General features: G+C 38.7%; 1 protein-coding gene across 1 annotated transcript; it reads left to right on the top strand.

Moving 5' to 3' along the window:
- Positions 1-2919: 2919 nt before the first annotated feature.
- On the top strand, positions 2920-10248 carry LOC141920297 (collagenase 3-like). The gene is made up of 10 exons (XM_074816996.1): positions 2920-3042; positions 3140-3381; positions 4514-4662; positions 4756-4881; positions 5729-5890; positions 6510-6627; positions 8022-8155; positions 8507-8666; positions 9429-9532; positions 10148-10248. Exons 1-10 carry the CDS (start codon positions 2920-2922, stop codon positions 10246-10248), a joined length of 1419 nt encoding a protein of 472 aa, XP_074673097.1.
- The last annotated feature ends 5134 nt before the right edge of the window (positions 10249-15382 follow it).

Consider the following 15382-nt stretch of genomic DNA (forward strand, 5'->3'; position numbering starts at 1 on the left):
TGCAGAAAACACAATTCAGCCATAGTCCACTCTCAGATGGCTCCTTACACACACTCTTTCAGAAATCAGTTTCTGTTTTAGCATCTTGGTTTACTCCTGGTTACAAAATAGTTACAGACTTCCTGCCTTTTTTCCCTTTGTTTCTCTACTCATTTGCAGAATCTGTTCAAAACAGTGGACTGTCTTTTCACTCATTTGTTTCATTGTCTTATAATAGCAAAAGACCCAGCTTTATGTATCTCTTCTTACCCAAATCTAATCAGAAAATTGTTTTCAGAAAAACTGCCTGGTTTAGTTTTTTGCTATAATTACTTTGTCCAATTTTTCAAATATTCCTTGGAAATGCCTCAGGACAGCTCTGTAGAGGGTACCGAAGGCAAAGTTTTTGAAAGAGTTTTCATTGCCAACTTCAAAGGACTTCAGAACATCTGTGTAAAAAAAATCACAGAGAGTAGAAAGTGAAAAATCATTCTTCCCTACCTAATCTATCATTATCTTCCTGCAAGACAATTCTATTTACTACTGCTTTGACTACTGCAGCTTAAGCATTTTGAAGACCAGACCTCCACACCTTCTTGGAGCATCGTTCAATAGGCTAACACCATTCTTTAATTTTACTCTTGTGCCTAGATAAATATTTTTTTTGCTGTCCTACATTTATATCATTCAAATATTGTCTCTGATTACTTAGCTTCACCTTTAATTACCAGTTAGCTAAGCTTTATTTATTAAGGTAACCCTGAAACCACTTAGGAATCATTTGGGATCATTATCTCATAAATTGTGATCATGTGTTTGCAGTAACGGTTAGGAAATTAATTTCTCCTATTCCAGAAGCAAAGATTCCAACATCAGAGCAGAGAAAGAGTAGTGGTATAAGGGTCTGACAGAGAATAAAAACCTTTTAGTTAAGTCTGGCAAAGGGCAGTGATATACAAATGGTGGTATACAATTGTTCTCCCATAGGTACAAGAAAGCTAATTTCAGAGAATTGGGAATTTGCAGGAATGTTACTTATGGAGTTTGAAGCTATTCACTTTACTCATAGATTTCTGAGATATGTCTGGTACTGTTCTGCAGAGCAGTGACACTCACAGCTTCATGGTCTCAAGAAAGTATTCATTCCAGCCATGAAAACCACGTCAAGGCAGCACCACTGTTCCTAAGTGCCACACAAAACAAGTAAAATTCACTGTAAAATCTGCTTACCACAGAACTGAGCACCCCAACAGCAATGAAAGCAGTGCTGCAAATACCAATACAGAAATGTTGGAAGAAAAGAAATAAGACATATACATAATCTGGCAGTCTGCATTAGCAAGGAGTGCAGTGCAGTGAGATCATCAGCAATATGGATTCAGTGCTTGTCCTGAAGCACTTTAGGGGAGAGCACTTCTTAAGAAGGTGAGATAATTAACAGTCTTTATGCCATCACAGCTGAATAAAAAGTCTCAGCGCTGGTGATGAATAGTGTTAAGGAGACTATACAAACTGTTTGAACAGATGTTGTCTATCCCTAATCCGTGTACCCATATTTAGCACTGTCTGAGATGGGCAATGAGGTAGAAATAGCCTACATAACAAATTCCTCTCAGCTTTAGTTGCCTTTGCTGTTTGTCATCATAAGACAGAAGGTTAATATTGTTTGAGTATCAAATTGAGCTTTTACACATTCGGCTTCACTGATCTTTGTCCTTTTCCTGTTTTGTCAACAAGGTAACATCCATGGCAGTGTAGTGTATTCCAGAAATTGTGTACCAGTGTCTACCTGAAAGCTGCCTGAGATTTTACATGCAGGAACAGCCTCCATGAAAGAGGAGGGTGAATTAATGAAAAACAGCACCTCCCCTTGGACCCATGCTTGTGGGCGTGTGATATGATACAAGTCTTAGCAGCAACTGAGATTGGAGTGACCCTAGGGAGACAGATATAATCTTTAAGCTTTGAAGTATAATAATGCCATGTCTATCATAGTGCCAGATTTATCCTATTATCCACCTGGTAAATCAGAATCACATATTTCTGTCGTTCTAGACACACAGGTTCATTGCCTACCTGTAGCTGGTAGATTGTCTCTCTGAGTGTAGCTGTCTTATTGATCTATGGCTGTGCTCTGCTCATAAAGTAAATTAAATTCATGGGTTTTGAGGAAGGTAAATTGTATGAACTAGTCACTACATAATCTGCTTTACTACTGATAAAAAACATTTTTAAATATTCAAAACTATTTCATGATATTTAACATTTCTGGTTTTGAGTACATCTCAAGCACTAAATTATTCTGAAAGATATATAGGAATTCACTTTAAGGATCTCTGAAGTAAAATTTGTGTTAATGCTTTAGAGTTATATTTTTTTACAGAAACAAGGAAATGTAATATCCTTTTGTATACTCTATAATATTATTTCTTACCAGCCAAGGCAACATTTATTAATAATTGAATTTTGTGTGATCTATTCCAACTGTTAAAAATTGCTGTTGAACTACTGTAACTAATGAAAAGTTGCAGAATTTATTTAAAAGATCATGAAGCTTGTTATATATTTTTATTGTCTATCAAATAGTAGAAAGCCAATTTTTCTAGCAAGGAATAAGTTATTGCAAAGTTGTTGCCAGTGTAAGTTATTGCAAAATAATCGAAAAGTGTGGTTTGCTTCTGCCCATTTCTTCCCACAACCTATGTCAATATTCAGAGACCATGTTTATACGAGGATACAGTTTCAGAGCCCTCAGTGGGACAACAGAAGTCTAAACCACAGTGTTGAGGAGGAGAGAAAAAGTAGCCGTCTAAGCATGTTTACTTTCAGCAACAAGGAAGTTCTAAATTGTACCTAAGTGGTGACTCACTGGGTTGGGACTATAAAAGTAAAGGTAACTGCTCTCTGAAACATCAGGGCTTCAGACTTCACAAATCCAACATGATGCAATCAAGACTTTCAGCTGTCTTCTTTTTCTTGTTGGGTTTGTCATTTTGCCTGACAATCCCTATTCCCCTTGAAGATAGCCATGAATTCACAGAGAAAGACCTTCAGTTTGCAGAGGTACAGTATAAAATAATTAATTTGCATGTTCTGTAAACAGTAAGTTCTGTAGTTACAACAGTTTGGAAACTAGGCTTATTACTTCTTTTCCCCTTAGCGCTATCTCAGGACTCACTATGATCTCCGTCCAGATCCTGCTGGCATAATGAGGAAGAGTGCCAACACAGTGGCATCTAAACTTCGAGAAATGCAAGCATTTTTTGGCTTGGAGGTGACAGGCAAATTAGATGAAGAAACATACGAGCTGATGCAGAAACCAAGATGTGGTGTCCCAGATGTGGGGGAATATAACTTTTTCCCTAGAAAACTCAAATGGTCAAAAACTAATTTGACATACAGGTAAATGCATGGCATTTTGAGTATTATTACTGTTATTACCTTATTTCCAGGTACCTTGTCCAATAGGTGGCTCAGTATATGAGGCTGATGGGAGAAGGATGCATTTGAGTTTGACAAAATTCATGTTGCAGTTTAAAATCATTACGGCCCCACTTTTGGAAAGGTCCCCCAATTTTTTTCCATTGCACTTTGTCATGGAGGAAAGCTGGTGTGGCATAAGCTCATTACTCCTCATCTGGCCTCCATGTAGACATTCTGTGTAGACACACATCCACGGCGTCAAATGAAAGAGGAGTAGGGACTAAGATCATGCACCTCACCACTGATCTTCACAGCACTTAACCTCTAGGTCACTCCTTAGCTCTGCTTTGGACCTAGTTTAGTGTCTGCTTCACACAGGTCTTGTCCTGGACAAAGCAGTGTAGATGCAAACCAGTCTGTGCCATGTGACTGTGAGAGCAGATAGTGATCCTTGGCCCTCTTCCATTTCACAATCCAGATGTAGATATCTATGCTTGGTCAGACAAATCCCTGCACCATGACCTCAGAAAGTTGACCTGAGGAAGCTACAGTGCTGAAAGGTCACATGGTAGCTCCTTCTCCCTTAATACCACAAGGTCATCAACAGCGGGTTTTGACCAGCTGCAACCTGAGTTTCTTTAGCAGATTCCAAATATAAAATCACTGAACTCCATCAGTTCAGTATGTGGTGATAAAAATTACTTTAATATGGATGATTCTAGCCTATGAAAAGCTCTTTGGATCATGTTTTTCTATTCCAGAAAGTGAGGATCATGAGATATTTTATATGGCATAAAAAAGTTTGAAGTTACTGATATAATTTTTCTTAATACAGAATATATCTGTCATTTTCTGTGTCTTCTGGTGCATATAAAACCAATTACAGAAGGCTGTTGGATCATTTCAGATGTCTCTGAATTATTTTAATGAAAACAGAAATGTTTAATTTTATTTTTTTGAATACTGTATGCAGCTGTCAGGCTCTTTGTTTTTAGATAAGAACATAGGAAAAAAGCAAAAAATTTTTATGAGGTGTACAGTCAGATAAAAGTGTGTTACACATTTTCGTCAATTCACACAATTTAACTGAACATATTAATCTGTTTGATAGAATTATGAATTACACTTCAGATCTGAGACGTGCTGAAGTAGACAGAGCTTTCAAAAAAGCATTCAAAGTTTGGTCTGACGTGACACCACTTAACTTCACCAGAATACGAAGTGGTATAGCTGATATCATGATCTCCTTTGGCACTAAAGGTAACACAGAAACAAATTATTTTTACTTTATAGTTGTATTGCTGCCAATAAGATGGGATAATTGATTTAATTGTTTTGAATGTTGTGTTATAGAACATGGTGACTTTTACCCCTTCGATGGACCCTCTGGATTACTGGCTCATGCTTTTCCCCCAGGTCCAGATTATGGAGGAGATGCCCATTTTGATGATGATGAAGCTTGGTCAGATGATTCTAGAGGTAACAGAAGTTCCTGGAATTATTTGAAATGGTGATAGATGGACATTTTTGTCTGTTTGATATCTGTAAACAGTTTGTTTTGTCTGTTTACTGTTCATTCATCTTTATGTTCACTGTCCACTCATAGGAAACTGGGTTTAACCTCCAATCACAAATGGAAGTATAACATATGCCTAGCATAAATTTTAAGATATGCAATTCATAAGTGAGGTGATTAAAAAAATGGAACAGACAAGGTATTGTGTCATCTTGGCATTTCACTGAGCTCAAAGGCAGCTAATTCTGATCAGTTACTGAAGCCTATAGAAAATGTGTATACTTAACTCAGCTGCAAATTATCTACTTGCATTTAATTTCAAAATTCTTCACCTTGCCTATTCAGGACAGAGCTTTAATAGAACAAAATACTGTTTTTTTTCAGCACTGTGTTATTTCACCCTCCTGGCATTAAAGCTAATTTCTGCAATGCTGAAAACAACATGGACTCTCTACTGGAGCCGAATCCCTGACAAAAAATGTTCTTGATTTGAGTAGGGCTAAGACTTCACCCTAGAGCTTTCCAGTGTTGCTTATAAATTTCAAGAAATTTAAATCTGCCTACAGAACAACATTGTCAAATAAGATTTGGGTTGAACACTGGCTATGAAAGATTCAGCTGATTAGGCCCTTATGGCAACAAAACCCATGGTAGTTTGAAAAAGACAAGCATTTATACATCATTTTTCCATTTATCCAGTTGTCTCCTTCATTGTCCTATACATTAAAGCACAGTGTTAAGGTTAGTTTAGTCCAAGTCCTTTGGTGATACAAGGAGCTATACATTTACTTTCACTGTGGTTTGTTATAGGGTATAACTTATTTCTTGTTGCTGCCCATGAATTTGGTCATTCACTGGGACTTGAACACTCTAGAGACCCCGGAGCTCTGATGTTTCCAATTTACACATACACTGGAAAAACTGGTTTTGTGCTTCCTGATGATGATGTGCAAGGGATCCAAGAGCTCTATGGTAAGTCTGTATAATATGTATTTCCCATGTCATTATAACCTGTTACAGACATACTGCCACGTTACTAAAGAGCTGCAGATGTTCAATAGCAACAGTCATGGCTGATTAAGACCAATTCACTGGATTCTTGGCAACCAGTCATCAGGAACAGAAGATGCTTAGATGTAATAATTCAGAGGGGAAAAAAAGGAAAAAAAAGAAAAAGGAAGGAACACTGCAGAGGGCAGTTGGTCACTGTGCTGTCTTCTTTAGTGGTGGGAGTGGGGGACAGAGTCTTTATACTTTTTGACCTGCCTCAAATGAGAAGGTAAAACAGAGTCTAAAGGGAGAAACAGAAGTATCCGTGTTTCATTATGGAAAGACTAAAACTTTTGGAGGACCTTCAAAATGTGGGATAAAGAAAGCAAGTCCATTTAACATCTTTGCAGCACAGCTGAACTGCAAAGTCCATGAATGTATTTGGATAAAGGACAGAGAGAACAGACTTTCCCCAGTACAAATGGTTTGCCCATTATGCCTGTATTCATTATGCTGTTTGAGAACTCTTCCATGTTCTATTTAATATCATGATCCACAGAAAGGAAATGAACGTTGTCAAACTTAGATCATATGATTCCAGGTGCTGGAGACAAAGATCCCAACCCAAAACATCCCAAAACACCAGAGAAATGTGATGTAAATTTATCACTTGATGCAATAACAGAACTTCGTGGAGAAATGCTAATCTTCAAGGACAGGTAAAGAGACTGCCATATCATGGGTGGTGGGTACTGGATAAAATCTGAGCAAGTTAGAATGCCATTTCAGTTTTTTACTAAAGATGAGTAAACATAAATTTAAAAAATCACAAATCAATATAGATGCCTCTAAGAAACTATATCATATCATAGAATCGTAGAATCACAGAATCATCTAGGTTGGAAAAGACCTTGAAGATCATCTCGTCCAACCATTAACCTAACAATGACCATTCTCAACTATACCATATCCCTCAGCGCTATGTCAACCCGACTCTTAAACACCTCCAGGGATGGGGACTCCACCACCTCCCTGGGCAGCCCATTCCAACACCTAATAACCTGTTCTGTAAAGAAATACTTCCTAATATGAGTCTAAACCTTCCCTGGTGCAACTTGAGGCCATTCCCTCTTGTCCTGTTGCTTATTATTTGGTTAAAGAGGCTCATCCCCAGTTCTCTGCAACCTCCTTTCAGGTAGTTGTAGAGGGCGATGAGGTCTCCCCTCAGCCTCCTCTTCTCCAGACTAAACAACCCCAGTTCCCTCAGCCACTCCCCCTACGACATGTGCTCCAGACCCTGCACCAGCTTCATTGCCCTTCTCTGGACACGCTCGAGTCATTCAATGTCCTTTTTGTAGTGAGGGGCCCAAAACTGAACACAGGAATCGAGGTGCAGCCTCACCAGTGCCGAGTACAGGGGTAAGATCACTTCCCTGTCCCTGCTGGCCACGCTATTTCTGATACAAGCCAGGATGCCATTGGCCTTCTTGGCCACCTGGGCACACTGCTGGCTCATGTTCAGCCAGCTGTCAATCAACACCCCCAGGTCCCTCTCTGACTGGCAGCTCTCCAGCCACTCCTCCCCAAGCCTGTAGCGCTGCTGGGGGTTGTTGTGGCCGAAATGCAGAACTCTCATACAGTTGGCCTTAGCCCAATATATTTCTTTAGGCAGGATTTATAATACAATTACAGACTTGACTGCCCAGTAATATGAAGTGAAGATGATACGGCTGAAGACTGACACCATTTGTACACAGTTTTCATTTCACAAGGCTGTCTTCAACAAGTATAAATCTACTAACATTTATTTGAATGAAGTTGTACTACATTCAGAAGCCTTACTTGGGACAGCAGTGTTTCTCTTATTCTAAATGAGAAAAAGATTCAAGTTTGTTGTTGTTTGAGATGATCACTGTGTGAGTGACAGAAATGGTGTGCAGTTAGGTGACTATGAGGAAAGGAAAGTTCTACAAGGGGGTCTATGTATTGAAAATTCTATGAAATGAAAAAAAATTAATTCTCCATTAACTAATTTTTAGTAGACCATATCAGAGATACTGCTCTTCTGTTGTATGGCAAGAAACATAAAATATATTTTCTTATTCTGAACTAGGTTTTTCTGGCGACTGCACCCTCAGATGGTTGAGGCAGAACTGGTGTTACTTAAGTCCTTTTGGCCAGAGCTTCCAAATAAAATAGATGCAGCTTATGAAAACCCCATCAAAGATCTTGTGTTCATGTTTAAGGGTGAGTTTTCAATTTTGTTGTTGGCAAAAAAATTACACATATTTAGTCAAGCTCAGTACGTGATGTAAAGGTAATCAATAGAACAAAACATTCTACCTTCCTTTCTCAAAAACCAAACTCTGCTGGTTTCACCCCATGCAAATCCATACATTTTTCAGTGATTTAAGAGAGGTACAATTAAGCTCAGATGACTAAGGTCATAGTTAGCATAAATAGTTTAATACCTGCTGAGTATGTGACCTAAGAATCTGTTAGCTGTATGAAAACAGGGATCATGGCATCCTCACTTTATTCTGCTCTCAAAGCTGAGTCTTTACAAAAGTTTCATGCATACTTTGTTCTTCTTTTCAGGAAAGAAAGTCTGGGCTTTGAATGGCTATGACATAGTTGAAGACTTTCCTAAAAAGATATATGAAATGGGATTCCCAAAAGAAATGAAAAGAATAGATGCAGCTGTCCATATTAAAGACACTGGCAAGACTCTCTTTTTTACTGGAAATAAGTACTGGAGGTAAGCTGGAGACAGATTGGTGTGTCCCTAGTCATAACTTGTCCACAGGTATCAAAGGATCAGCCAGCTGTTTCAAACTAGGCACTTGATTGTGTCTCATGTTTCCAGTCTGTGGTTTTCATTGGTGCTATAGCTTTGTAGAATATGTCATAAAGGTGTATGCAAGACTTTTATAAACATATGGGCACAGTCATTAAAAACTGAAAGACTGAAAGAAAGGAAAGGAGAATAAAGTGCCCTAATCCAGAACAGTTTGTAATATGGTCATGTCTTCTAGACAAAATTCCCATCTTGCTTCCTTGAGTTGCTTGTGTGACACAAAATGGTATCAGTGCTGTGAGAGTAAGAAATCTATCCCACCCTAGGATGGCTGTTTTTTGGTGTCCATGAATGGGGCTTACAGCCAGGTCTGATGCATAATTAAGACACTACCATTCCTTCCCAGTACCTCTGTGCCAAGCAGCCTCAGGATAGGCTTGTAGTGCCAATAAATCCAGGTACAATCATCTCCATATAATATGTACTTTACAGATCAGTTCTGAAAATATAGCTTTATTAGTTTTGTGTTTATTGAGCTTGCACGTCTGGTAGAAGAGTGCCCTGGCTGTTGTCCTAAGTTTCATTATTGCACTAGATGTAAAGTACCTAAAGACTACTGGCTACTTCTGGTGTGGGTAACTTCAAAGCATACAAAAGGCACAGAACAAACTCCCAGACTGTTTAAATCCTCTCAATTTTTATTTTCTTTTGTGTTTAATATAGTTATGATGAAGAGGCAGAGGTTATGGAAGCAGGCTACCCCAGGCTGATAGAGGAAGAATTCGCAGGAATTGGTGATAGAGTGGATGCAGTCTATCACAGAAATGGTACATAATCTGATAATGAAACTTTATTACAACTAGTTGTCTTTGAAACTTGAGATTAATGTCCTGTGGTAAATTCTGTCATTTGTAATTTTGATTTTTTCACATCAACACTTCTGTTCTTGATTGAATCAGGTTTCTGATCTAAATTGACCTCTGGCCAAGGTGCTCTTATAAACTGCATACATATATATTTGAGGAGCCAAGAAAGACCTGCCTCCTTGCTTAGGGAACCTGAAGTCATATGCTTAATATAGAAGTATTATAATGTGTTCATTCCTTCAAATGGAGCCCTTCCTATCCAACTCTTCAAGGAGTGTTTCCAAGTCAGAGTTTTAAACATTAACAGGCAAATGCTGTGTTTTCCTAAGCAAGTGCTCTATAGTAATAGAGCTTGACAGTAGATTAAAATATCAGTTATTTTAAAACACTGAGCCAAGTCTGGCAAATGGAATGTGGACCTTAGAAAATTTAGCTCAGCATTCTAAATGCTAAATCATTGCATTAAAAAGTTATTAAAAAATGAAAACAAACACAATTTTTATTTGAAGGGTAATTTTAATGTGACAACACAGTTTTCTCAGAGTTAATTCATTTTAACTTTCTTTTTTTTTTTAGGTTATCTCTACTTCTTCAATGGACCACTGCAGTTTGAATACAGCATCTGGAGCAAAAGAATTGTCCGTGTCCTGCATACTAACTCCATATTTTGGTGCTAATTATAGCTGAATGCCATGTCATAGGCTGCAGAGCAGCTTGTAGTACATGGAAGTAATAATATGAGCATATAGATTTATTAGAGGGCAGCAAGGTTCTGTGAACAAGCACTGGCTACCTACCACCAAATGTATACTGTATATATGGAACTATATAGCTGCATGTCAGTCTGGGACTGAATTAACTTAATAGGAAAAAAGAAAAGAAATAATTAGCATTTTAAGGGGCATTACACCATTTAAAGTTTGTCTAGTATTAAAGTGAGATGCTGGATACATCCTACATGATCATGAGCACTATTAATACCCAGGAATCTAAGCTTGTCTAACATCTTTCAAGGATCTCCTAGCACATCCCAAGACATAGACCTGGTATACCCAGGAGTGTTATATTTTTAAGTTAGTCCTTCAGATTTTTGTGAAATTCCTGTTTCAATTCAGATGTGTAATGAATGATCAGGACTGCATGGTAACTCCCTGAGCAGGATAACACCAGGCTGAAACACTGAAGTTAGAGAATTCAAAGCTATTTGAATGTATCCCCATTTGAATGGGAATGTCCCCCTGGAAATGGATGCCCATGTCATCTTTGGAACAGGCAGAAGGTATAGAAGCAGCGTCATTCCAAAGCAGACAGAAAAACGAGAAAAGGGACGAGTGTCCCCTGCAGAAATCATCAGCCTTTATGATATTTGGGAAACCAAAAAGAAGTAGCAACAAGAGAATCACACAGGCTGAAACCTTGCATGAAGCCCATGTTTTCAGATGGTGTAAACTGAAGTAGTTCAAGTGACGTTTATAGAGGTTATACCTAGCTGTGCCAGCAGAGAACCTGAACATCCAAATCAAAATATTCAAAAGAATGTATTTTTTCATGTTGGTCACTCTTTTAATATCTATATCAATTGTTTCAGTACCATGTAATTTTTTGTTTTATTTTTTTTTAATAATGCAAATGATGTGGGACTGTGATTATTTTTGAGTTTAAAAAATAATATTAAATAAACTGGAGGAATAAAATGACATTGTGAAATTACTTAAATTAAAATTTCATATGCTGCGTGTCATAAAAGCAAGACAGAGCCCTAACCTGTTCACTTTATTCACTACCATTTTCATCTATATTTGAAAATCTGGGGGTTTTTTTCCCTCTGAGAAAATGAATTTTTATAGAAAAAAAAAGGACGAAAGACAGAAAGAGAGGAAAGACCCCTCAAATCTGCAGAATAAGAACTAAATTGGAGTGAGTCCTTATCATTACAGAAAGTATGAGAAATTATTAAGAAATACTGTGGAATTCAGTTCCACGTTAATTTGAATGCTAAGCATTAATAACTAATTGAAACTGCACTGTCCTCTTCTGCCACCTCAAAACCAGACCCTAAGTCAATCCATCAGCCAGGCCTGTTAAGCAAAGCCCATCAACAATTAATACCTTTAACAGGCATAAATTGGCTTACACGCCAGGTGAGTTTAATTCTGTAACCTGCGTGACATAGGTAGTTGGCTGAGGTAACCTAACAGATATAGTGGTCTTTTCTGACTGTAAAACTGTGAATTAATGAATTCCAGACTTTAATATGCTTACAAGAAATGCAAAGAAATAGAGCTGAAAAAAAAAGAACATTACAAATGGAAAAACTTGGAGTGGACTAAAATCAAAGTTCTGTTACATTATATAATATCGATAAAACTGTTAGGGAAAAAATCAGTACAATTCTCTATGTACAATAAACAGAAATTGGTTCATTTATTTATAAAAAATATTTTTGACAGACACAGGGTACCTTAAAAAGTAATGCTTGATACTGGACTGCAGTTTAGCTTAATTACTCTGCAGCGAAATAAGGGTCTGGACATGTAACCCTAGTCTTCATTATTCTCAGTGTAAAGACTTGGTGGAAAATTGTGTCAAAATAATAAAGAGTCTTCAGTAAGGGCTAGTTGTTGAGTCTGAGGGCTCTGAATTTCAAAGGTCTGACCTGAGCCTCACTGGAGTAGGGAATATGAAGGTGGACAGGGAAGCAAGGAAATGTCAATGAATGTCTTTCAGGTCTATGCAAATTTCTGTTAATATTGAACATTTGGCAGGGAAAAAGTTACTGCATAGAAAGCTGGATCTTCAAGAGTCTTCAGCATGATGATATCCAGCTGCTCCCCAGCCCAAACAGTCAGATTCCTGTTTGCTGCTCCGCTGACTGGAAGCAGTCTTCGGCACAAGTCCAAACATGACTCCAGCTCACCCATCTGCATCCCCAGTGAGAGACGTGCACTGCCCTGTGGTTAGCTCTACCTCAGTGGAGAAAAGTACCAGGCTGTCAGTTCCCGGCATTTCATTAAGAAAAAATGGAAAAAAATAAGGCTTGTTCTGCGGAAGTGGAAGGCTGAGGTCAGAGCCAGAGGTGCCGTGATGCTGCTGTCAGCCAGAAAGGAAAACTTTCCCCAGGACCTGGTGCCCTGGGACCCACTGCCATCTCATGAGAATAACATTGCACAAGTGCCTAGTGGGCACCCATATGGGATATCACACCAGACCATCAAGTATTAACAAGAAATGCGTCCTTTTCCTCAGGCAGAGACTAAACTGACTGCTTTCCCTGAGATATCATGAGTGAGGAAAAGAACAAGAGAGGCTGAGACAGCTGTATCCCAGGATGTAATATGAACACGTAACTTCCCACCATGTTTCTAGTTTTGACGGGGAACTACACAAATCCACCTAATAACACATGAACTGTACATGAACTGCAAATTCTTACATTTGGGGAAGATATAAAAAAAACCCAACACTAATAAGTAGAATTTAATGATTATATTCTGCTGAAATGAGGATCTCTGAGTAACAAGTTAGGATACTAAAATGCTTTGGAAATTTCTTCTGGATACATTCACTGTCAGGGCCACTAATTTTTCAGTCTATCGATCGTCCTTTTCTCAACATCAGTGCAATACACTTAAAACAGTATACTCCATGGATAGTCCCAGGAATAATGCAATCCCTTAGTTTAACTTCATTCATTGGCAAATTACACACACACATACACAGACATATTCCAACTTCTCGGGAACGTGAAAGCCTTTCAGGATACAACTTGATTTCTGAAAAAATGACACTGCAGCACACAAAGTCAGACAAAAGCAGAGAAAAATATCAGTTGCAAGGAACCCAAGTAAAAAAATAAAAGTATAATCAATAGTGTCTGAAATATCAAGTGCGTGATCACATGTGCTTAGAAGAACTAAGGACATTTTATCACCCTTTCACAGCTCATTCTGAGCTAGTATTTCCAGGCTTGTGAATATTTTACAGATGAAGAATGTGGTCTTGATCTTTGAATCCCTAATACTGATCTCTGATCAGCAAGACAGCTAAGCCCTTTGAGCTAGGCAGAAATTGACCTTCCTATCCCCAAAATAATTTTGAGACCTTCAAACATCTTTACTGTTTGAAGAAACAGAAATTTTTGACAATTTTAATGGAAAATCATTGTCTTGGGGGATAGTCTGTAGTCATATTGTCAGTCAGCATACTTACGGGGGGGTCTGGGGGGAGGAATATACTGTTTCAGTGTTTTGCTCAGATTGATTTAAACAAGGGTCTAGACTCAGTCTTCAGTCTTCTATCTAAGTGAAAGAATTGCACCTTCACTTCTGTTGGGGTCAGTTTCTTTCCACCTGTCCTGTTGGAGATGTTTGCTCTTTACACAAATACAATTAAACAATACTCTTTGGAAAGACTGACTACCCACTCATCGGAAAACTCTTTTGGGATGTAGGATCCAGCCCTTCTGTCAATAACATTTTGGGGGTTTTTGTACAAATTGGGGTGCCACACCAATTGTCGGTTTTGATGGTTCTGTTGAAAACAGCAGTTTCTGATGAAAAACAGCATTTCCAGAAAAGATCTCACCAATTCTCCCTAACATGGTGCAGAGGATACAAAACCCACAGAGACTGTGTCTGGCCTGGGAACTTCCTCTTTCCTACCTAACACAGTCTTCATGTGGTTGATACATCCTTTTTAGTCACAGCCTTTCGATTGCATACTGCAGTTTGAATTGCCAGCCAGTGCTGTTGAGGAGTATCTCTGGTACTCATTTAGCTATCCCCTCAACTTTGTACGCTGTTATCTCCCATGCACTGTACTACAGAGAGTGTGCTCTGCCCCTGTCTTCCTCATCGAAAATGGATGAGGGAGCATTTTGCTCTAAGAAAAATCTTTCTAGGCAGCAGAGAACCAGGTATCACTTTCTTATTTACATGTCACATAACAAATTTCCTACTGTCATAATAATAGAGGATGATTCCGTTCTGTGTGCATCTGAGTGAGCCTCAGGTAAAGATATAACTCAGGTTATATCTTTACTTTTTGCACACACTACACCAGGGTCCTATCACCAGGCAGTAGGAGGCTTACTGAGCTTGCATATTCCTGTTCTGCTCTTCTTTAAAAAGGCAGATGGGCCATTTCCAGGGTCAGGTGTTGCTTTCTCCAGCCCAAATAATGTTATGGTGTTCTGTAAGTTCACAATTACAGACACTGCCACCTTAGGAAGAGAGTAAGAAAAATTCCTTTTTATATCTACATGACTTGTGTTGTCTGAATATAGTCTTCACAGGAACATAAAATGATGTAGCCCTCTTCAGAGCCTGCCATCCTAATATGAACCTGCAGGAGTCTGTTGGGAACCAGCTGTGTCTGAAGGGTCTGGAGTTCACAGTGTCCTTCCCACTATGTGTTTATCTAACAGACATCTTTTGCAGACTCAGCTTGGGCTGTCTCCTATGTCCCCCATTGTGCCCCATCCTGAGAGGGGTGAGCAGTTCAAGCACTGTAAATGCCTGCTACACAGGAACAGACCTGCACTAACCTAGTGAGCGTTAGGGAGGGAGTACATGCGAGGAAGTGTAGCAGGAGGAGGGGTCCATTTTAGGGGGTGCTTTTTCCTGTGCTGTTTGCTGGTGTCTTCTCAGTGGTTCATGCAGACAGTCTACAGGAAGGATGTGGGCAAATGTAGCTTTGGCTGGTGGAATCAGTGTTGTTGGTAGAGGGACCAAGATAATTTAGGCTTATTTGGTGGAACTACACAAATCCACCTAATAGTACATGAACTGCTGTTGATTATTGTCATTGATT

This window comes from Strix aluco, chromosome 2 (genome assembly GCF_031877795.1).
Source record: "Strix aluco isolate bStrAlu1 chromosome 2, bStrAlu1.hap1, whole genome shotgun sequence".
Lineage (NCBI taxonomy): Eukaryota > Metazoa > Chordata > Aves > Strigiformes > Strigidae > Strix > Strix aluco.